General features: G+C 54.4%; 2 protein-coding genes across 6 annotated transcripts in view; one reads left to right on the forward strand and one right to left on the reverse strand.

The window, feature by feature from the left end:
- The first annotated feature begins 1,059 nt into the window (after positions 1-1,059).
- Positions 1,060-6,370, forward strand: SPHK1 (sphingosine kinase 1). Of its 3 annotated transcripts, none has more exons than XM_084803117.1 (7): positions 1,060-1,729; positions 2,098-2,346; positions 3,733-3,936; positions 4,490-4,642; positions 4,735-4,829; positions 4,917-5,032; positions 5,286-6,370. In XM_084803117.1, exons 2-7 carry the CDS (start codon positions 2,316-2,318, stop codon positions 6,034-6,036), a joined length of 1,350 nt encoding a protein of 449 aa, XP_084659243.1. In that variant the 5' UTR covers positions 1,060-1,729; positions 2,098-2,315; the 3' UTR covers positions 6,037-6,370. The 3 variants fall into 3 exon arrangements, with proteins under 3 accessions (XP_084659243.1, XP_084659244.1, XP_084659245.1); XM_084803118.1 differs by having other exon boundaries at positions 2,249-2,346; XM_084803119.1 differs by lacking the exon at positions 2,098-2,346 and having other exon boundaries at positions 1,063-1,729.
- An 866-nt stretch (positions 6,371-7,236) lies between these two features.
- Positions 7,237-22,722, reverse strand: part of UBE2O (ubiquitin conjugating enzyme E2 O) — a 43,108-nt gene continuing 27,622 nt past the window's right edge. The window contains exons 2-19 of one of the 3 annotated variants that reach the window (XM_084803116.1): positions 18,215-18,274; positions 17,943-18,053; positions 16,889-16,986; positions 16,480-16,543; positions 15,465-15,608; positions 15,022-15,131; positions 14,753-14,903; positions 14,073-14,545; positions 13,654-13,808; positions 13,404-13,516; positions 13,190-13,318; positions 12,557-12,646; positions 11,464-11,758; positions 11,062-11,367; positions 10,666-10,802; positions 9,522-9,725; positions 9,373-9,430; positions 7,237-9,294 (exon numbers count right to left, since the gene is read on the reverse strand). In XM_084803116.1, coding sequence (XP_084659242.1) covers positions 8,639-9,294; positions 9,373-9,430; positions 9,522-9,725; positions 10,666-10,802; positions 11,062-11,367; positions 11,464-11,758; positions 12,557-12,646; positions 13,190-13,318; positions 13,404-13,516; positions 13,654-13,808; positions 14,073-14,545; positions 14,753-14,903; positions 15,022-15,131; positions 15,465-15,608; positions 16,480-16,543; positions 16,889-16,986; positions 17,943-18,053; positions 18,215-18,274 — 3,354 coding nt within the window. In that variant the 3' untranslated portion in view covers positions 7,237-8,638. Of the gene's footprint in view, positions 9,295-9,372; positions 9,431-9,521; positions 9,726-10,665; positions 10,803-11,061; positions 11,759-12,556; positions 12,647-13,189; positions 13,319-13,403; positions 13,517-13,653; positions 13,809-14,072; positions 14,546-14,752; positions 14,904-15,021; positions 15,132-15,464; positions 15,609-16,479; positions 16,544-16,888; positions 16,987-17,942; positions 18,054-18,214; positions 18,275-22,722 lie in introns of all 3 variants that reach the window. The other 2 variants (XM_084803115.1, XM_084803114.1) reach the window with 2 other exon arrangements.

Genomic DNA, 22,722 nt, shown 5'->3' on the forward strand with positions numbered 1-22,722 from the left:
CCTGTCTTGAAAAAAACCAAAAAAGCAAAACAAACAAAACAAACAAACTCTAGGCTGGTTAATGAGCGCTCACGCTCCTGTGTGTGTGTGTGTGTGTGTGTGTGTGTGTGTGTGTGTGTGTGTCTGCTTGTGCACTCGTGTGAGTGGGGAGTGCTTAGGCTAGCTACTGTTTTCTCCTGGAGACTCAGGCCTCTGGGTTCCTGGAGTGGCTGTTGAGGCGAACAAGCCACCAGGCTAACTAACACTGAGTCAGCTCTGGTTAGACATGGCCTCCTGGACTGGGGGATGGGCCTCGGCGTTGTTATCAGCTTTGTTGGGAATTGGTTTGACAGCTCCAACAAGACCCTTCACCTCTCAGGTTCTACCTTCAAGCGACACACACACACACACACACACACACACACACACACACACACACACACACACACACACCAACATCTTGGTCTTGCCCAATTCTGGCTCAGGGCCAGGGGTGCCCTCCAACGTTTCTGGAGATAGGATAAAGTTCTTTAGTAAGGGAATGTCTGGAAAGGCTGCCCACGGTGGGGGAGGTGAGCCGGAATAAGAGAGGCAAAGGCCAAAGAGGTGAGGAGGCCAGGGGACGAGGCAGCAGGGAGCACAAAGGAGCCACTGTGCTGACTGGAACCGGGCCAGACTGGAACCCCCCTTTTGATGGGACTTTCTCCGGCAGGAAGAGAACTGAGCCCTGAGGCCCAGGGATTAAAAAAGCTTTGCAGGCTGCTTCGGCTCTCTTACCCACAGAGTTTCCGGTCAACCTCGCGTACCCCAACGCCCCCATCCCATCCCCCGCTGGCCTGCAAAATCTGAGAGATTCCAGCCCCTCGCCTCAAAGAAATGCCGGGGTCGTTATTTTGAGGATGAATTTACACACAGCCTGGTCGTCCCTAAGCCGTGCTCAGTTTCAGTCTTCAATTGCTAAGGGCTGGTTTCTCAGGCTTGATAGACTCTCCCTCCCAAATGTAGGGGAGCAGAAGAGGGGTGTTACAACACCTACGAGTCTGAGCAGGCAGCCTCCTCCAAGCCTTCAGAACCTGAGTCGGCTAGATACCGAAGCCAAACCTGGGCCCGAGATCTCTGAAAAGGGGAGGGACAGGGCAGACAGAGGAGCGAGCGGCCGTAAGATCTGGCTCCCCCGCAGAGCCCCTCCTCCCACCGCGGCTCGCCTGTCCCCGGAGCGCGTGACCGCGGCACTGCGGCTGCAGAGCCGCTCTCCCTGTTCGCGTTGGCTTCCTGGGGTGTGTGAGGTGGGAAGCCGAGGATGGGGGTGGGTGCAGGACCTGATCTTGGTGGCCACGCGCGGCGCCATTGGGGGTGGGTGGGTGATGACGTTTTTGCTCCCTCCAACTCATCCAGGTTTTTTTTTTTTTTGACTTGTTCGTTTCCGGGAGTTTCTCCACCCGCGAGCGTGTCGCTGAGTCACCTTCTCGGAAGGCACTCGGGGTGCTCATGCTTGGGTCAGTCTGTCCCGCGGCGGGACAGAGCCAAGGCATGTATTGCAGAGACGCGTGCGGAACCGCAGGTCCAGCCTGCGCCCCTGGCCCTCCCGGGGGCCCCAAAATAGTGAGAAACTTGGTCGGGGACTCCGGGTCCTCTGGGAGAGAAGCCACCTTCGAGGCGTGACCCAGTTCACCGCAACGTCTAGTTATCTGGTTCTGCTGCTCTCCCGGATCGCCTTTTCTGGACTTTAAGAAGCGATGCAAAGAGAGAGGTGTGTGGGGTCGCGCGGGGGCCGGTGTGGGTGTGCGAGCCCTCCATAGCTTCCTTAGGGATTTGGTATCTGTTTTGGTCCTACCTGGGTAGGTCACCAAGTTAGACTTGGCGGCTTCTCTTTTCCAGTCTCCACCAATAATCATGCGGGAATTTAACTCGGGTTGGTCACGCACACCCTCAGGTCATTTGTCATGAAATATATCACTTACACAACCATGGGTCTTGTTTATCTCCACCGGAGCGCATACTCTGGGGCGCGTGTGCATCTTCACCCGGAGCTCGCCCGAAGGGGTGGAGAGCGGTGGGACCACGCCCCCGTGTTTGCCTCTCCAATCCCGATGAGAGCCCTCCTTGCTCTATTCACAGTGCTGGGTTCCTCCAGTTGGTGAGGACCGTAGATCCACACATCCGCTGCAGGCAGCTTCCAAGGTCTCGCTAGAGCTCCCTAGGAGAAAAGAGTCCAACTTTGGAGGTTTGCTGACAAGGCTCCCTCTTCCCAACTTCGTTCTACAACTAGATTCCCCCAAAGTCGTTCAGCTTTCTCCAAGAGGGCGTGCCAGACTGCTTCGGGCTCGGCGGCTTGAATGATCCAGCGCCTGCATCTGGAAGCTAAAAGTAAACCCATCACCGAGAAGCAGGGGAGGAAGAGAAACTCGTGGGTGGCGGGTGACTGGCCCTGGCCCAGAGCCAGGACAGCAAGGAGGGTCTGGGTGTGGAATTCTGATTATGTTGGGGCTAGGGGTCCCTTCTGTGAGGAGCGGCTTCGAGGTACAGCCCAGGGTCCTCAGCAAGCGCAAAACTATGCGCACCCGAAACCCGACTCGGATGCTGGGCGCGGGCAGCTTTCGCGCTCTGCGGAGGCATTCGGAACTCCACGCCTCGAGTCTTCCTGAGCTGTTCCTCCAGCATGGGGGTACACAATCCTGTTCAGGGATCCAGCTTCACATCTGCCCGTGGCCGAACCGTGCGTGGCGGCTTCTGTGTTGGGGGCGGTACGGGGAGATCCCGGACGGGTGGGGGGGACCAGCGCGGCGTACAGCTCTGGTTCCACCCAGGAGAACCCATGGAACGTGGGGCGTGGCCAGGCCGGCCCTGAGGCTCAGCGCCCTTCCCCGCGCCCCAGCGAAGTTGAGAGAAAAGTTTAAGGCGGGAGGGGAGCGATCCCTGGGGAGTCGGTGTCAGCCCAGTGTTTCAGTTTTCCTTCAGTCGCGGGGCTGGAAAAGGTGCTTTCCGCCACAGGCCGCTAGAGGGACAGCCTGGGTAGGGAAGCCGCCTACCCAGGTAGTTGGTGGTGCCTTGGTGGGTCTGGGAGGGAGACGGCCACATGCCTGCCTCAGTGAACACTCACGCTCGGGCACTGTTCTTACGGGAGCGGCCCGCATTCCCCTTGGAGTATCGCAGGCTCAGACAGAGGCTTTGGAGTACAGGCGGGGGACCCGGTGGGTTGGGGTGCGGTTCTTCGTTCCAGAGTGTGCGCCTCGCAATACCGATTCTGTGCATTTTTAAAAAAGACTTATTTATTTATTATTTATACATATTCTGCCTGCATGTGTGCCTGTCCGCCAGAAGAGAGCACCAGATCTCATTGTAGATGGTTGTGAGCCACCATGTGGTTACTGGGAATTGAACTCAGGACGTTTGGAAGAATAGTCAGTGTCCTTAATCTCTGAGCTATGTCTCCAGCCCCCCCTCCCCCCAATTCTGGGAATTTTATGCAACTGGATTCTCCACCAACCCCAAAGGGTGAAGAGCTGGCCCGACGAAGAGAGCCATGGGTCACTGACTCATGCGTCTGGCTGCAATCCAGAGTCCCCTGGAACGGAACGTTTGTGGGGTGGGGAGTTCAGTCTGGAAAGCCACATACATCCCCGACCCACATGGCTCTGGTGACTCAGTAGCATGCAGCACCCTACGAGACGGGGCTCTGGCTGGGCACTTTGTCCCACGTGGATAGAGGCCAGGCAGCGAACCCAACCAACACTGTCTCCTCCTGTCCCTCAGATCTGGCCGCCTCGGGGAATGGCAGGGGCGCTCTCACAGCCCAGGGAGGTGGAGAGGGCGAGCCCCACAGCCAGTCGTCAGACATCCTTCTGGGCAACACCGATAAGGAGCTGAATGCAGGAGCCGCCGTTACCCCTAGCAGCGATGGGGCAGCGCCGGTGGCCCCTTGTCAGCGGGAGCCCCGGGTCCTGGCTATGGAACCAGGTTTGTGGGGTACCTGTCTGGGAAGAGGCTTAAAGGGACCCCTTTCCTCAAGAAGTGATGGACTGCAGAAAGAAGCCTAGGGTCACTAGAGAGAAACATTTTATCCCAAGAGGCCAGAAGTCGTCTGGCCCTGATTCAAGGAAAGAGGTACTGCGGCGTCCCCACTCCCAGACAACCTGTGGGAGGCCACTTCCTCTCGCAGGACTGTGTTGGTCAGTCACCCAAATACCGGGTTCCTTCACCCATATCCCGGCTGCTCTCTTCCGCCCTCTAGCGGCGTGTTGGAAACATTGTCACTCTGTTTTGTTTTAAGGTTTCTTTTTGTCTGTTTTGACAGCATAGATGTATGGTTATCATGTGTGTGCTTGGTACCCTTGAAAGCCAGAGGAGGGAGTAGCAATCCCCTGGAACTGGAGATTGGGACCATTATGAGCCACCTTCTTGGTGCTGGAACTGAACGTGGGTCCTCTGGTAGAGTAGCAAGTGCTCTTAACTACTGAGCCCTCTCTCCAGCCCCCATCTTTTCTCTCTCTCTCTTTTTTTTTTTTTAAAGCGGGCTGCCCCCAGGCTTTGCTCCCACGGCCTTGCAGGGTGCTGGTGCTGCTGAACCCCCGGGGCGGCAAAGGCAAGGCTTTGCAACTCTTCCAGAGCCATGTGCAGCCCCTTCTGGAGGAGGCTGAGGTATCCTTTAAACTGATGCTCACCGGTGAGTACTGTCCCCAGGGGTGGAGGGAGCACTTCCTGCCCCCACCCCAAAAACCCAAAACCCTACTCTGAGAACATCAAATCTTCCTCCAGAACGGCAGAACCATGCCAGGGAGCTGGTGTGCGTAGAGGAACTGCGCCATTGGGATGCCCTTGTGGTCATGTCTGGTGATGGTCTGATGCATGAGGTAAGGGCTAAGCTAGAAGGATGGCCCCGGGGGGAGGGGGGGGCGTTCAGGATGGCTTCCTGGGCTGAGGCCACTCTGCTTTCACAGGTGGTGAATGGGCTAATGGAACGGCCTGACTGGGAGACTGCCATCCAGAAACCCCTGTGTAGCCTCCCTGCAGGCTCTGGCAATGCGCTGGCAGCTTCTTTGAACTACTACGCTGGGTGAGAGCTGAGGGTCGGAAGTGGGCATTCACATCCCCTACCGCCAGTGTTTTCTAAGTTCCTGTGGGGAGCCCCACTTTCTTCCGGATTCTGATCCTCAGTTTACTGGTCCTAGCAAGTCTCCATCTGCTGCCACTGGCTCCACTCCCTACGGACAGGACCACTGTTGCATTGCTAACCCCTACTCCTCAAAGAATAAAAAGAGGGTGCACGGCGGCTCCTACCCTGTCCCACCTGACCTTTAACCTTGCAGGTATGAGCAGGTGAGTAATGAAGACCTCCTGACCAACTGCACACTGCTGTTATGCCGTCGGCACTTGTCACCCATGAATCTGCTGTCGCTGCACACCATCTCTGGACGGCACGTCTATTCTGTGCTCAGCCTGTCCTGGGGCTTCGTTGCCGATGTGGACCTGGAGAGCGAGAAGTACAGGCGCTTGGGAGAGATTCGTTTCACGCTGGGAACCCTCTTCCGCCTAGCAACCATGCGTATCTACCAGGGCCAACTGGCCTACCTTCCTGTGGGAAATACTTCCTCTAAGATACCTGCTTCACCCGTACTGGCGCAGAAGGGCCCTGCGGACACACACCTTGTCCCCCTGGAGGAGCCAGTGCCCTCTCATTGGACTGTGGTGCCAGAACAGGACTTCATCTTGGTGTTGGTGCTGCTGCATACCCACCTGGGCATGGAGATGTTTGCAGCTCCCATGGGCCGCTGTGAGGCTGGAGTTATGCATCTGTTCTACGTGCGTGCGGGGGTGTCAAGGGCCATGCTGCTGCGGATCTTCCTGGCCATGCAGAAGGGCAAGCATATGGAATTTGACTGTCCGCACTTGGTGCATGTGCCCGTGGTTGCCTTCCGCCTGGAGCCCAAGAACCAGAGGGGCGTGTTTTCTGTGGATGGGGAGTTTATGGTATGTGAGGCGGTGCAGGGCCAAGTGCACCCAAACTCCTTCCAGATGGTCTGTGGCAGCAGAGAGGGTGCACCCAGATGGAAGCCCTAGCAGAGGCTGCCGCCACCCGAAGCTTTACGATCCCCCTGGCTCTCTGTGCCTTTGTCTACCGTCTACACTGAGATGGGACCCTCTCCTGCACCTGGCATGGGAGGGTATTTTTAAAAACTCATATTGAGGTGGTGGGAACCCTTACAGAGAAAGCAGGAAGGCGGGGCTATGTTTTAGAAAGAAAGGCTCTCTTCCCTCTAAAAGCTAGAACGAGACGCAGGCCAGGAGCACCACCTGGCTGGGCCACTTGCATTTAGAAAACACTCCCCATTGCTCTCAGATGCCTTCTCTGAGAACCAAATCCAAATAAAAGTGACTTTTTCCAGTCTGCTAATCCTGACTGTGAAGGGGGTCTTACCACCTGCAAGGGCTATGGAATCCTGGACTGAGCCCAGGGTCTCTGGTATGCTATGTAAGCATGTTGCCCTTTAGTTACATCCTCCTGGCAGAATCATGCTGGTGTTGGGTGCATCAGCTCCCTAGGGACAGCTAGTCAGGCATCCTGCGTGGACAGAGCAGGGAAGGGCTCCTGAGTTAGAAGCCTTGACACAAATCAGCTGAGCCTGCTTCCTCAGAGAAGCTGGAACCTCCTCCCAGTCATTTACACATAATTCTGTACTAATTTCAAGAGGTCTTGGGGAGTGTGACAGGCTTCTTCCTGTCCAGTAGGCTCACTGGCTCCCCAGGGGACTGTGGTGGACCTGTACTTTGCTGTTGGAACCTTAGGAGGGAAGGGACAGTGGATTTCAAACTTTAAATTGACAGGCAGCAGTTCCTTAAAAAGGAACTGGGCTCCCTGTGACATCTCCTTCAGGTCCAGCCAGGGCCCTTCCCTTCAACTTAGCTGGATTCCAGGTAGGACTAAAGAGGAAGCAGCAGGGAGGGACAGAGCACGTGCCACTCCCCAAAACTGGGCAATAATTCCTGCTTGTAGCCCAGAATGCTGACACTGGCTCATCGCTAGATGCTCTGGTATCTGTTTCCCAAGACTCTTGAAGGAGCTGGACAGCCAATTGTAGGCGGCTAGTGCCCACTGCCCGGTGTTGCTGAGTCCACTGCTGTCTGAATACTCACTGCTTACCCCAACAGACTGGAGACGAAGGTGCGAGGCAGTGAAGGAGGGGACCCACTGCCAGTCTCCCTTGGGGAAATAGTGTGGGAGGGTGGGTCCTGGCGCACAGAAGGCAACAGGAGCCTGAATGAATGGCAGAGGCGGGTTTAATGGTCTTGTTCTTGTCTTGTTAATGAGCCAGCCCCCCAAAAAATGCAAGTAAAAAAAGTTTAATCACACAGCACTTTATACAGGTATTATAAGCAGTAGGCATTCACATCTCCACATGAATGATGCCCTGGGACGCACAGCCCCGTCAGGCATCCATGGGTCTTGGTGACTGTTCCAGTTTCTGGCTCTGTCCTTCCCAAGGCGTTGCTGCCCCAGTGGTCCTGGCGCAGCACAGGTGTGGAGCCCACTTAAGGCTGACAAGACGCATCATGCTTTGGCTTTTTTTTTTTCTGTTTTTTTTTTTGTTTGTCTCTTTTTTTCTAGTAAGAGTTAGTCTCTTTGCTTTTGAGATTTATTTTTCCAACCTTAAATATTACATACATACACCAGAAATGACATAGCTGCAATGTGCTCAACGGCATTCTCTCTACCTGGAGCTTCACATTATCAAAAGCTTAGAAACTTGTAAACCTTTGGGCCTGTGGGGTTGGGGTGGAGCTCCTGCTGCCTTCCAGCCTCCTCCCTCGGATTGCCCTTACAACGAGTCTACTATAAGCCAAGGCTGATGGAAGAGACTGAGCCACCGGATGGGAAAGGCCCTTGTTGCTGACCTGGTTTGTGCAGATGCTCCTGTCACCTCAGTGGGGATAAAATGAGGAGCAGATGACAGACAGTCCACACAGGCAGGTCTGAGCAGGACTGCCAGTGTCACCGCCATCTTGGGCTGAAGAGCAAGGCACCTACAGCCGTTTCTTTCCAAGCAGCACACTGTACTCAACTCCGTGTTTATATGTGAGGGCTACTACCTTTCCTGGGTGTCACTCTGAACCTTAGCTTAGTCCTAACCTCTCTTAGAGAGTAAGTTCAACAGGCCTAAGGGCTGTAGCACACTGGCAGGCCAGAGCAGCCACAGCTCCAAGAGATGGAGGTAATGGGGGATAAAGGACCCGGTGTGGCAGCAGGAGGGCCTGGGATGTGGGAGGCTACAGTCAAGCTGAAGAGGAAGGGGACCGGGAGCGTTGCAGGAGCAGCCACACTTCATGCAAGGCACGTCCACCCTCCTGCCATCTGCGGGTTCCTCAACACCCCACCTCTGACCTGAGAAGGGACAGCTAGGAACAAGTGCCAGGACATTCTACCTGGGCAGGCAAGAGGAACGCCTCAGGGGCCTGCCTTTGAAACATCACTGAGGGGCAGAACGCGGCATCTTGGGACACTTCTTGCAACTTCAGCATCAAACTTGCCGTAGGGAGGAGAAGGCAATAGAAGGCTCCAACTGGGGACAGGAAGGGGCAGGAAGAGGGGCAGGATCTCGGAAAGGGAGGGAGCAGGCAGCGTCTGCCTCTCCCGTCATGACACTCCTTTTTCAAGCGCTGCCAGCTACTTGCCCTCTGTGCTCTCTGGCATGCCTGCCTCCAGCAGGGCAGCACGGAACTGTGTCAGGACCCCACGGATGCTCTTGATGAAGCCCTTGGAGAGTGGGAAGAGCGGGAAGCCGATGTCAGGGTAACCGCTCTTCTCAGGCAGGAAGCTGCGGTAGCTCTTCCTCCTCCTCTTTGGTCTAACGCTGGGCGGCACTGATGCATCAAGGGCTGTCTCAGTCTGCTCTGTGTGGTCTCTGCTGGCTGAGGCGGGACCTTGGGCACCACCCTCTGAGTCTGAGCCCTGGGAGGCCTCCCCAGGAGCCATCCCGACATCCTCAGGCTCTTCTGAGAGTTCAGCTGCAGCCAGGGGCTCCAGAGAGCTGCTGTCTTTAGGGACCCCATTGGGCAGTGCCTGGGCCCTCTCAAGCATGGCATGGGTTTCCAGCCAGGACTCAATTCGGTTCACTAGCCGCCAGCCACCCACACTGAAGTGCTGCCGGATCTCCTGCTCGAAGACCTCAGGAGGCCGCCGCACCAGCTGGGTCATGGACTGCACCACACGGATCAGTGCCATCTCGTTGTAGCAGCGACTGTTCTCATAGCCTTCCTGCAGGCCCCGGTCACTGTCAAAGCCAGCTTCATTGTAGTACGGTTCATTCACCAGGATCAGACCTACCAGAAAGAGTCCCTTAGTAAGGAGGTAAGCCCCAGGGCAGGCGTGCTATCAGCGTGTGCAGAAGCCCATCATACCTTGGATGGAGATGAGCACCTGGAGAAGACTGGATTTGCTTGTCCACCTCTCTGTCCCCTGAAATACAAACAGAACCTTCAGGTCTGTCCCACACAGACACCAGCCCCACTGTGCCACCATGTTCACTGGGGGATGGGCCTCTCCTCACCTTTCCAATCCAGGTACCCAGGAGGCTGACGCACACCTTCCCATTGTCATACAGGTTTGGGTTCAGGCGGCCGCTGCACTGGGAGAGGTAGCAAAAGTGGGGGGGCACTGCTGGGTAGATGTTAGGCAGCTGGATGTCAAACAGGTAGAGGCCATCTTCGTAGGGAGTCCGAGTGGGGCCCTTGATCAGTGCTGAGAAGAGGTCCTGGGGAGGGGATATGGGGACAAGGCTAGCCAGAGCCAGAGCCAGAGCCAGAGCCAGAGCCAGCTAACCCAAGCATGTGCACTTGCTTCCAGGGGCAGGGACAGAGCTCTGTAGACTACAGCCGGATGATGGCACTGACAGGCAGAGGTGAGAGAGCTATGGTATCCAGGGCACAGGCGCTGTGTGTCTGTGTGTGTATGCATGTGAGCACACCAGCCAGGGTACTACGATAGAGCTGATAGTAACTGGGAAAATGGAGAGAACGAAAGACCTTTCTATGGAGTTCTGAGGTGCCCTGGGTAACATAGTGAAGACTTTGGGAAAAAAGCATTAACAAAACAAAAGGTTGTTTTCTTTTGTTTCTTTTACTCCCTCAGCAGAGCTGTAGCAGGCTGGAATTTCCTAAAGGAATTTTCCCTAAACTAAAGTGAAATAGGTGTTCCTGGGATCCTCAAGCAAGGCTGGGCATAGCAGCTCCCACCTGTAATCCCAGCACTGGGGAGGCTGAGTCAGGAGGACCACTCTGAGTTCCTGGCATGCATTTACAAGGGCAGCTGTGTGTCAACAGCAAACTACACAGAAGACCACATGCTGTGGTGACACTCCGAGGGCAGCACTGTGTGTGTGTGTCAGACAAGGTCCTCTGGAAGGAGCCCATTGAGGGTGAGCTAAGGCCTTAGATGTGAGGATCAGGGAAGGGATAGCAGAAGGCAGCTCTTCCTACTGGGTTTCAAGCTTTCAGAGAAGAGCAGACTTAGAATTACACTGCTGCAGTGCTTCTTTTTAAAGGATGGAACACCTGGGTCCCAGAAGGGCTCCATGCTGATACCTCAGGTGACTGACCTGCCATGCCTGGAAACATGGCAAAGTGGGTGCTATTATACGTCAGTGCTCCATGGGATCTGTATCTGTCTCCCCCAGTACCCAGCCGCCCACTTGCCATTCTGTCCTCGAAAGTCTTGACCATGATGCCGTCCGGCAGTGAGGTGGCCAGCAGAGCCATCTCCTTCCGTACTGTGCTGAAGAACTTCTTGGCTTCCGGAGGCTGGAACTCAATCTTCTTGAAAGAGTGGTTTGCTGCAGGGAAGAGAACTGTCAGGCTCTGCACTGAAGCCGTCAGCTCCAACCACAAACCCGCAAGGCCGAGTATGGTCTGGATGGAGTGGCTGCCTGGGAGACTCTAGACGAGGAGCCGAGGTGTCCTCATTAGGCTCATTAGGCCTAGGGTGGGGGCAGGGGCAGGGCGGGGGCAGGATAAGCCACTTGGCCTCCAAATGTGATGGCAAACACAGGAACTCTGGGGAGGATGGGGAAGGATGGCCATCAGGGGACTCACAAGGAGCAAACTCCAGCACAGAGAACACCTCGCCCTTGGCACTGGTGAAGGTGACACCAGGTCTTCCACCACACTGTTGGCAGAGCACGGGCGTCTCACTGGGCCACTCAGCCTTCACTGGTGACTGCAGCTCAGGCTTATCTTCCTTGCGTTCTGTGTCGGGCACTGCCTCCATCTTCTCCTCCTCAGCAATGGCCACGTTGTCTAGGGTCTTCTTGAGGTTCTCCTGCAGCTTCTTGATGTCATCCAGAAACTTCTTCTCCCGGGTCGGCTTCTCAGGCTCCACGGTGGGTGAGGTTGGGGAGCCTGTAAGCAGCTGCTCCACGGTCATGTTCTTGAGGCTTTCTAGGATCTTGATAGCCTCTTTCAGCTCCCGGAAACTCTTGGGAGGACCTTCCTTACCAGCTCGCTCCATCAGCCCTGCCACAGGGGCAGCCATGGCCACAGCTCCCTGGATGGCAGCTGTGGCCGCCTCTTCACTGATAACGACCCCTTTGTCTTCCTCAGGGGCTGCTGGCTGCTCCGTGGGTAGGCTAGCAAGGTCTTCTATCTTGGGGTGCTCATCATCTACCAGCCCGTTGTCGGTCTCCCAGCTGTCACTGTCGTCCTCCCACTCATCTGAAGATGCCCCACTGGTGCTGCCTTCTACTGAATCGTAGTCTGATTCCTCAATCTCGGACTCGATGTTGTATAAGTGCTGGGGACAGAAGAGAGCAATTCAGACAGAACTCATCCACTGTGGAGCTCTGGAGTCTCCCTCCTTCCTGTTGCTGGCTCAATGAAGCTTTGGTGATTCCTCCTCACTTCCCTGTTCTCACCTTTGCATCTGAATTCCTATCTACGCTGCAAGATCCCCAGTTCTATGCAAGGGGCCCTTTAACCAACTTGGACCCCAAGGGGTACACGGAGCCCAGTTAATGCCTGTACCACTTCTTCTCAGGCTCTGGACATTTGGTCAGCATCTGGCAGCTGGTGTGAGTGAGGGGCAAAGGGGAAAACCTCAGCAAAGCCATGTCTACCTCAGGGGTGAACAGAAGGTATTTGTGGGCTGCAGCAGGGAGTGGGAACCCTTAGTGGCAAGCCAATCGGGTGCACTAGAAAGTGCCCTTTCTCTGCCCACTTGGCTCACCTTCTTGTGTGCACCAGAAAGGCAGAGTTGGACTATGGGGTCAGCTCAAGTATGGCAGGGGAAGGGGACCAGTTAGGGACAGCAGGAACTGGGCCAGCCCTTTCTTACTCTTCATCTGTCAACAACTGTCCTAGGAAGGGGGGTGGGGGTGAGGGTGGGCAGGAAATACCTGGCATTTCTCAGCACAGTATGTGGAGAACCGAGAGCAGTAGAGAGGTTTGGGAATCTCACAAAGCTGTGAGGTTTAGAAAGCCTGTCTCCTGACCTTGGAGCTTATGTGGGAAAGCTGGAGATGCTTTTGGGGGTAGCAACCAGCAAGGAGGCCAGACTGTAAATGGTGAGTGGTCGTGGCCTTGCCAGCCTTACCTGTGGCAGGATGATGGTTTTCGAGTTGTCGGCCCACACCACTTCCACCTTGCTGCTGACGTCTACTCGGGCCACCTGGCCCACTGATGGCTGAAGTGCAAAGTGGAGAGAGTCAAACAGGTGGCAAGGGATGAAGCCGTGAGCACTGATGGACATGAGCAGTTGTAGGTTCCGCCCACCCACCTCCCAGGGTTCCCGTCCACCGCGCGCATTCCCCGGAATGGCAGCAGACACTAAGTCGCTGTTCACAAGTCTGCAGCAATTCTTTCCCCACAGGCACTGTTCTGGCCTCCCTGGCTTCAGGAACCTCACATACCTGGCTTTGCACTCTTCCTAACATGGGTATCCTGCCTCCAGAGTTTCTGCCCTTCTGGCTAGAATCCGTCTTGACCTCTCCCAGCATCCCTAGCTTAGAGAGCTAAGGTCTGGGCTCTGCTGCAGTTGGGGGTGGTGGTGTGGGGTGTGTGTGTGTGCGCGTGTGCGCCTGCAGTGGAGTACAGTCCCCATGGGAAATGTAACAGGCATGGTCCAAGTAAGCCTGGGTTCTGGGACACTCAGGTCTTAGCTCCTGAAGCCACTTGGTAGCAGTGACAGGGAGCAGCTGTGCGGAGTATCAATTTGGAGTACACCTACCTCATCCTCCTTGGGCAGAGCCCCATCCTCAGTGTTGCCAATGCGGATGACAATATCAGTTGTGCGGAAGCGAAAGTCAGGGTGGTCAGCAATGTCATAGACACTCACATCCTCCTCTTCTCCAATGAGCTGTGGCACAAGCCAGGCTGGGATGAGCCAGGGCCCCACTCCTTCACCCAGAGCCCACCCAAAGGAAGCAGGAGAGCATACTCACCTCAACATCATCCCCACTAGGTCGCAGCTTGAACCACTTCACCATGCAGGTGCGGCCAACATGGTCCCCAGATTGCACCACACCATAGACAGCAGGGTCTGGGCAGCTCTGGACTAGGAAACCAGAAGGGACATGACTAGCCGAAGAGCCCCGGGGTGCTGACCTGCTGCTGCCACACCTCAGGCCCCACAGGCTTCCCCGGCCTGGGCTGTTAAAGACCTTCCAAAGGCCACCCTGAGACCAACACTACCTCGCTTGTCCACCACGAAGTCTCCAGGGCAGAACTCGTTGTTGTCCAGGTGGTGCACGGGGAAGAGGTCATTGGAACGGATATTGCACTCCACAGAGCCATCCTGCCACATCACATCAGCTGAGGTCATCGTGGTCACCACCTCCACGGCCACCCTGCCAAGGACAGGCCCATGAGGCAGGCCACACAAATACGCTCCATCCCTTCCAGGCCTACCTGACTCTCAGGTATGGTCCAAGGCAGGCAGGTTAGGGTTAGCGGCCATCCTAACACCATACTTCCCCATCCACCATGGCCTAGGCTAGCCGTGGGGAGGGGAGCTTCGTCAGCACAAGGTACACAGAGCCTGGGAGCTCCTGAGTGCACACAGCCTGCCCCTACCTGGGCACTGTAGGATGAGGAAGGCATTCGCAAGTTACCTGTCTCCAGGCTTGAAGTCACGGGTGATCTTATTCTTCTTCCTCTTGTGTTTTCGCTTCAAGTTTTTGATGGACAAGGGGATGCTCTTTTTACGACTAGTGCCACTGCCGCTCTGGGAGGAGGTGGTAGAGCTGGCAGAGGAGGTCACTGAGCTGGTGTCATCTGTATCATCCGCAGCCTCATCGTCTGCATCCTGCTCTGCTGAGTGCAGCCCATCGTCTCCACCTTCCTTCAGCAGGAAGGGGGGCAGGGGCTCTCCTGTCTCCTGAGGCTCCTCTGACCCCTCATCCTGCATCTCCACTGGGCTGGCTGACCCATCAGGTTGCTCATCGGGGCTGGCAGACCCTCCTTCGCTCCTGGCTCTGGCTTCCCCTTTCTTGTCTGGGTCCTCCATGGAATGGTCCCTAGGACCCTGGGTATCTGGGGCGCAGGACATGATCCTCACAACCTGCCTCTTCAGCAGGCGCTTCACCTACAAGAGCAGAGCAAAGAAGAGGGGGTTGTGGGGTGAGGCAGACAGGGGCCTTGGCCCCAGGCACTTCTGTCTTGGGGAGCAGAAATAGACACACCTAAGTGGCCAGCAAGGGTCATCAGGGATGCTCCCCACGGCCTAAAGCCCAGACCCACCTTGCTGGCTCATGGCCTTGAGTGCCCACACCCATCCACCTCAAGGACATACCTTCTTGGCCATAGAGCCCTCCCCCTGGGCGCAGTTTTTTTCTGGACATTCCCAGGCAATCTTGGCCGGCTCTACCTTGGCTGGGAAGACATACAGACAGCGCTCCCCAAGCTGCCGCTGAGCATGGTCAAAGCATCCGAGACGCTTCACCCTGGAGAGAAAGAATGGGAGCCTGGCTGTGCTTCTGAGAGGTCGTGGGACGCTTGGGCCTCCTGTGCATTTACAGCCATGCCATGACATACATGGATGAGTCCCCAGGGCATACTCACCTGCCTAGGTTTTCCTGAGTGATGACAGAAGGTGGGGGGCTGACGCTGTCCGTGCCCCCAGGGCAGAAACTCTTGGTAATCCATGTGACTTTCAACTCTACAACCTGTACCTAAGGACAGTGGGTGGGGCACTTTAACTAGCTGTCCAGAGCTACCTAGAGCTGACCCCACACACTAAATAAATAATAGTATATGAATGAGTAAACAGCAGGAACTGGACTGTCAAGGTCTGCAGTGCCACATACAGATACACTGTGGCCATCCACCCAACAGGAGTCAGGAAGTGAGAAGGGTGAGGGGAAGGCTCTGCTAATCAGTCACCCCATGACTAGAACTTGGGCTGCCTGATGCTCAGGCCCTTTGAGGTCGTCACGGTTTGGGTCCTGGGAGCAGGCTGGAAGGCAGCAGCTTAGCACTCTGCCCTCAGCCCAGTGTGTTCTTACCTCCTCCACTACCACACGGAACTTGCTCTTGGTGCTGAGTACAGGCTTGACCCCTGAGAGCCACTGGACACTGGAGAAGATCTTGGCAGGGCCAATAAGCACTTGGCCTGGGTAGAAGCCATAGGAGTCATCAAAGAAGAGACCCTGCAGGGTGTGGGGCAGAGGCAAATGCTCGTGAATAGGCCTCCTAGGCAGTGGTGCTCTGCCTGGCCCGCCTTAGGAGCTCACAGAACATAGCCTCAGGCTTGCTGCAGCAGTCTACAGAGAATATACTTCCCAAGCTTGGCGCAAACCACACAGCTGCAGACTGTTCTGGGCCCCAACAGGCCTCACTCAATGCAACCCTGGGGTCAGGGCCACACACGTGTGACCACACACCCCTCGCCAGACTACTTCCATGTGCTACATACACTACTGGTACGTCCTGCTGCACTAGGAGCCTCTGTACCTGAGGGGAGAGAGAGGCCAACAGCATGGTGGCACAGCAGCTTTCCTAGCTCCAGAACTGGTACTTTGTGTTAGAGGTTAGCCTGAGCTACAGAATAAGACTCTGCCCCAAAATCATCTCTAATTCCAGACCCGGGGGATCTGACACCCTCACCTTGCCTCCACATGCTCCTATAAACCCACGGTGCATATGTCTTTCTCTTTGATTCTCTCATAAATCTTAAAATACCCCCCCAACCATCCAAATAAGACTAACACAACTCAAATAAAATCCTGCCTCCGGCAGCTCTGCTACACACCCGTCCCCTGCCCTAGCATCTGGTCTAGCCTCTGGACAGTCCTCATCTGGTCTGGCCTCCGGATAGTCCTCATCTGGTCTAGCCTCTGGACAGTCCTCATCTGGTCTAGCCTCTGGACAGTCCTCATCTGGCCTGGCCTCTGGACAGTCCTCATCTGCATCTGGCCTGGCCTCTGGACAGTCCTCATCTGGTCTAGCCTCTGGACAGTCCTCATGCCTAAGCAGCTGAGAAACAGAGAATGGGATGCCCTTCAGGCAGAGCACATGTACCGAGTCGCTGACATGTGGGCAGACATCGTAGAGTTTGGCACCATCTTCTGTGTTCATGGAGCACCTGCAATAGTAGACAGAGCTTGGTCCCCACCAGGGCACCGTGAACGCCAAGACTAAAACATGCTCTAAAACGCTCCATGTATCTTCCATCTACAGCTGAGCCTCTGCCATGGGGCAGGACCCCTTTGTGAGTGCCCGCCTGCATTAACACATCCAGAACAGAGCAGCACCCTCAGACAGCCCACAGCCTGAGCTGTAGCAGGACAGAGACAGGGTTAGCCCTGGGATACAGGTGCTGAATGCCCGCAGCATCCTTCACTGTCCTGGACCACACTGACCTCACAACCTTCAAGAAGCTCCCTTGCACCCACGGTGGAGCAGGCAGCTGCCCCCAGCTGACACCTACCTGGCACCGTTAGACAACTTGAGGATGATCTGGTTCTTCAAGTCATACACCTTCCCCAGCCAGCACTCATAGGCGATGTAGTCTCCATACATGAAGGGCTATAGACCAAGGACATGGCAGCGAGTGAGGGCAGACACCACAGGGCCTGGGGCTCAAGCAGTAAGGTGTTACCACTTATTCCCTCATCTATGAGCTGTACCCACATTTTAGAAAACACAAATCTAGTGAGCAGGGTGGCCAGGCTTCATGTGTAACTTGCTTTCAAATGGCTCAGGAGATAAAAGACTAGAGGAGGATGTTGGATGAAGATGACAGGACGAGTGCAGAGGTCAAGAGATGCAGAACTGCACAGGAACTTAACACTTTTGGGTAAGTTAAAGTTATTTATAAAATAAATTACTTAAAAGAAAACTTTAGTTGTTATTTACATTTATTCTTTTTTTTTTTTTTTTTTGGTTTTTTGAGACAAGGTGTCTCTGTGTAGCCTTGGCTGTCCTGGACTCGCTTTGTAGACCAGGCTGGCCTCGAACTCACAAGGATCCGCCTGCCTCTGCCTCCCGAGTGCTGGGATTAAAGGCATGCGCCACCTACACTTATTCTTATGTGTATGTACTTTGCTGCATGGGTGTATGTGTGTCATGTGTGTGCTTGCCTGATGTTCTCAGAGGTCAAAGGACAGAGCTTCTGGAACCACTGGTCCTTAGTAACAAATGCACTCTAGCCTGCTGAGCTATCTCTCCAGATTGTCTATTATTTCAATTCCAGAGAGTCCAAATCCCTCTTCTGGTGTCAGACATGTGAGTGGTGCAAAGACTGTATATGCATGGAAACAAACAGGCCTGTGCTCCATGAGGAAACAAGTAGCCACATTGGTCAGTGATCTGTGCCGATGGCGAGGAAGAGCACACTCGGACTTTGTGTCTAGCAGCTGATTTGCAAGGGCAACACTGAGGCTGCAAGAGCAGGCTGGCCACAGTGACCAAGCACTGAGCATGCGACCCATCAAGACTACTCTAGGCAGGAGCAGCACAGATACCAGAGTGAGGCCACTCACCCAGATGTGCTGGAGGTCCTTGCTGCTGACAGGGTAGATGATGCAGTTGGTGCCAATGAGCTTGACAGCACAGTCGATGTTGACGTCTATCACGGTGCCACACTGACTGTCCTGGGGAGGAGGAAATGCCCCACAAGGCTGCCACAGAAGACCCCAGCCACCCACCCATACATTCCCTAGTGCCTTCCACTCCCCAACCAGGCAGCTCTCTTCCAAGCAAGAGTGGGAGAAGACAGGCTCAAGACCCAGGATGACATGGGGGCCAGACTCACAGTTGAACGCATGTGGCGGACCACATCCCGGGGTACCACAGAACGGTCCTCTAGTTTTAGCTGTAAAGAAAATGTGAGTGAGAGGCATGGAGGCAGCAGATCTGAAGGCAGAATGCATTCCCCCCAAGCGCTCCTGCAGCTATGCCTCCCAAAGGCAAACAAAGTAGACTTTTTTTCATCCCTATCCTGGCCTCTTGCTTATCCCTTCCTCCACACAGGAAATATTCTTGTGCACTGGAAAGGATAGCTACACCACACAAGGTCTCACTCTAGTACAGGGTTTAGCTCATGCTACAAAAGCAAACACCTTGAAGAGTTAAAATCCTTCTCTGAATGCCTGCCCTCTGACCCTGACTGATCAGTGTTCAGGGGCGGGTGGGGGGCTGATTTGACACTGGGCAGTGGCCAGTCACGCTGAAGCCAGCTATCACTGGACACCACCCTTCTAATCTGGGTTATCCCGCCCGCACAGCTGTAACCTGCCCCTTATCTGTGGTGCTGCAGAGCCTGTCCTGATCCATGTGAAGCAACAGCTACCATGCTGCTGGGTAGCCTCAACAGCCTGGGCAGAGCTGGTTCTCTGTTCTTGTGTCTCCAAATCTGGGCTGCTCTTCTGCCATTTCTTAAGCAACCCATAAGTGGTTGCTCCCTCTCTGCTGCTTAAAGATACACACCAGGGAGAGCTATCCCCTCAAATTCCACCCAAGTCAATACCCCCTCAGCAAAGGCCTCAGCTGTGGAAGGTGACTACCAGAGGGACAAATAGAAATGCTGAAAAGGAAGATTCTAGTACAAGGTCACAGAAGCTTTGGTAAGGACAACCAAAAACAAGCTCCAGAAGTAGGATATGAAGCAATAAACCACACCACCAAGCAGAAATGCAGAAATTCCCACAGGGACCCAGGACCTGGTCCTAGGATCTCATGTGAAATGACAACAGCCTTGTGATTGGTGTCAGCCTGGTGTTTACATGTTCGCATGGTACCTCAGGAACAAACTCTGGGGCCTGTGACAAGATTGAGGACACAAAGAAAGCACTGGCTGGCACCCAAAACCACTACAATCAACCACAGCTGTCTGATTCCTACCCCCAGGGACACGGGCTGAGGTCCTGAAAGGCTCTTCCTTTCTCTGCTTCAAGGCTACTAGGGGTCCGTGGAGAAGAGGCCAATGCCCTTTTCTAACTGTAAATGTGCTTTGTGCCTGCCCCACCCTTAGCATAACCTCAACTGCTTCCTTGGCTTTAGACTTCAACAAGCCACCAAGTAGGGGCCTAAGTCATCACAGAAACCAGAAACTGCATATGGGACACCCAAGAGGGAGAAAGCCTTTGAGGAGAACCTTGAGCGGAGCCTGCAGATCACATCCCTGCTGGTCTGACAGGTCCAGGCACTGCCAGAGGAGGAAGGGGGGCAAACACATGTATGTGTACACAGGCACACACAGGCCTTGAGTGGCACAACCTCATACAGGGCATGGAAATGAAGGCCCAGCTCTATGGCTGAAGCAGGAGGATCCTACTAAGAGGTGACCTCCCCCTATGCCTCCTGGATCAGAGCGTGGTTTTGCGCCCGGAAGCTGTCTTCAGGACCTGGTCTGGTCCTACCATGACAACAAGCTCCACCCGCCAGAGACCTGCTGGCACTGGGAGGAGGGTGGGAGTTATGATATGGCAATCCCCTGGCTTTGCCAGTCTGGAAGGAGGACAAGCAAGGCTTCCCATCATCCTTTGTGACTTTCTCTCTGCACTCCTTTGTCTCTCTCCAGCACTTTCTGTAGCTTGGTCCTGCCACAGCACACAGTTCTGCCCTAATGCCCCTTTCCTTTCCTTCCTTGCCCCAGCATGGGCTGTCTGCTCCTCAAAGCCCTCAAAGTCTACTCTTAGTTAGGACCTGCTGTGGCCCTGGAGGGCTTCCTCTGCTCCGCTTGCTCTAGGTCCCAGGCTGGTTTCCGAACACTGCACGTGTCACTGGCCAGGACGTGCCCCACAACTTCATGAAGTACATGCTACCACCATGCTGAACATCACCAACACAGAGAAAGCTGCATGTTCAAGCCCACACAACTCACAGAGCCTGGACCAGAACCAGGCAGCCTGGCTCCTGTCCTTTCTTTCCATCGCAGATGCTGCATCCCAAGAGCTGCAGAGACCAGACAGGATAAAGCATACTTCTAGTGGGTTCACACATTCTCAAACAGAGCTTTGCAGTTAGAGAAGCATCCGAGGCATTTGGAAGGCAGCTGTGGTGGGTCTGACTACAGATGTCACAGCCTCCCCTAAGGCTCACCCAGGGCCACAGGCAGTGTGCTTGCTCTCCAATGCCCCTTCCATCTCAAAAGGCCAAGTACTTAAGTCACAGGTGCCAGACATCACCAGGAAGTGAGCACGAGAGTACTGCACCTGTTCAAGTTGAAAAAGAGTTTCTACCGTACTAGAGGTATGAAATAAAACCTCCAACGAATATTGCCATCTGGACACTGTCAGAGGTGGCCAGCCAGTGCCTACCATTTCCTGAAAAGCACAGGTGAACAGAAGTTTTGGAACAGCAAGAGAGAAGTTGTGACACCAAATGCTAGGCTCTTCGTGGGAGGAGCCATGGATGGTGTGAAATACGTGCTGGTCATTTTGGGTACATATAACAAAATGGGGCATGGGCAGTCTCTGTTGCCTTTTCTGGAGACACCTCAGGGCCATGCTTTGAAGGAAAGAAATTCGGCTTTAAGGCGTCCACTGTCTAGACAACACTGATGCTGTCTAACAACATCTGTGTCCAGCCTCTGCTCTGCCTGACTCCAGCTCCAGGGCAATGAGGGAAGCAGAGCAGACTCAGGCCAGGCTGTGTGCAGAGCCATAATGTAACGTGGGGGTTACACAAGGTCACTGTGATCACATACTTGTGTGAGTTAAGGCAGTGAGTGTCCAGAGATAACAGCTGTATAGATGCTGGGCAGTGTCTAGAGGCTGACAGGGTTTAAGGGGGCCTTAGGAGGGATCCTGAGCAAGGCAGAGTCCTTGTAGGCCCTGAGCCAAGGTAACATACTGGGATCATCTGCCTACTAGCAAGGGAAGGAGCTGGCTCTGTGATTTTTAGCCACTGTGTCCTCTCCTAGGGACATCTGGAAATGGCTGGTGACTGTCATACATGGCAGAAGCTGCTGAGGCCAAGGTGCAGTTGCACACCTTATGATAAACAGCACAGCTCCTTCCACAAGGATACAAGAATGATCAGCCTGCATACACACAGAGTTCAGGCTGAGACAGCCCCCCCCACCACCACACACACACACACACACACACACACACACACACACACTGCTTCAGACACTGGGAAACAAGCTAAGTCAAAGGTCATCTCTACTACCTATACTGTACCCACTTCTTGTGCCCAACCCTCACCCTCATTTAAGACAGGATCTTATTGTATAGCTCAGGGTAGCTTCAAATTCAGAGGTTTATCTGCCTCTGGGATTAAAGCTCTGTGTTACATGCCCCACCCCACCCTCCTCTCTCTTGTTTTTTAGAGACAGGGTTTCTCTGTGTAACCCTGGCTGTCCTAGTACTCACAAAGATCCTCCTGTCTCTGCCTCTTGAGTACTGGAATCAAAGCCATGTGCTACTACAGCCCACCTAAATAAAAACTTTAAAATGTAAGACTTTAGTATATGTGTATCTGTGTTTCGGTGCACACATGTGTGGAGGACTCACAGAGGCCTGGCAGAGGGGGCTCAATCACTTGGAACTGGAATTACAGGCAGTTGTGAACTGTTTGTTATATGTGCTAGGAACCAAATTCTGGTTTTCTGGAAGAGCAGCCATCACTCTTAGCAACTGAGCCTTCTCCCCAGCCTATTTTACTTAAAAACAAAAACAAACAAACAAAAAAACAAGTAAGAGCCAGGCGTGATGGTACCCACCTTTTAATCCCAGCACTTGGGAAGCAGAGGCAGGCAGATCACTGTGAGTTTGAGGCCAGCCTGGTCTACAAAGTGAGTCTAGGACAACCAAGGCTACACAGAGAAACCCTGTCTTGAAAAACAAAACAAAACGAAAAACATTAAAAACGAAAATTCATAGGCTCCCTAGCACTCCCATGGCAGCTCAGAACCATCTTTAACTCCAGCTCCAGGGATCCAATATCATCTCTGGCTTTCTGGGCAGGACATTACACCTAAGTGGCACACACATATACATGCAGGCAAAACAACCTGCACATAAAATAATAATACGTAAAATGGAAAATGACACAAGGCCATCTGATATTGACTTCTGGCCTCCGCAAGCACAAGCAGGAGTTAGTGCACCCACACACACAACTGTACAAATGATGAGCAAGAGGCTGCTGGCGGCAGTCCCGAGGAAGAAGCACTGCTGCAGTGAGCAGGCTTTGTCCTCACTGCAGAGGGATGGACGAGGCCCCCTTGCGGAGCTCTGTCCCTGGGCTGCTCGAGCCTGAGCTGTGCTGCTCCCAGTAGACACTCATTTGTAAAACTCACCTTGGAGGATCAGG

The sequence above is a fragment of the Acomys minous genome (assembly GCF_964271855.1).
Source record: "Acomys minous genome assembly, chromosome: 12".
Lineage (NCBI taxonomy): Eukaryota > Metazoa > Chordata > Mammalia > Rodentia > Muridae > Acomys > Acomys minous.

What these genes read in the sequence shown, in the direction of transcription:
- SPHK1 (XM_084803117.1), top strand. Translation starts at nt 2,316, where the DNA reads ATGATCCAGCGCCTGCATCTGGAAGCTAAAA. An exon ending in GTGATGGTCTGATGCATGAG is followed by an intron (nt 4,830 to 4,916) that starts GTAAGGGCTAAG and finishes CTGCTTTCACAG; the next exon opens with GTGGTGAATGGGCTAATGGA. An exon ending in TCTTTGAACTACTACGCTGG is followed by an intron (nt 5,033 to 5,285) that starts GTGAGAGCTGAG and finishes TTAACCTTGCAG; the next exon opens with GTATGAGCAGGTGAGTAATG.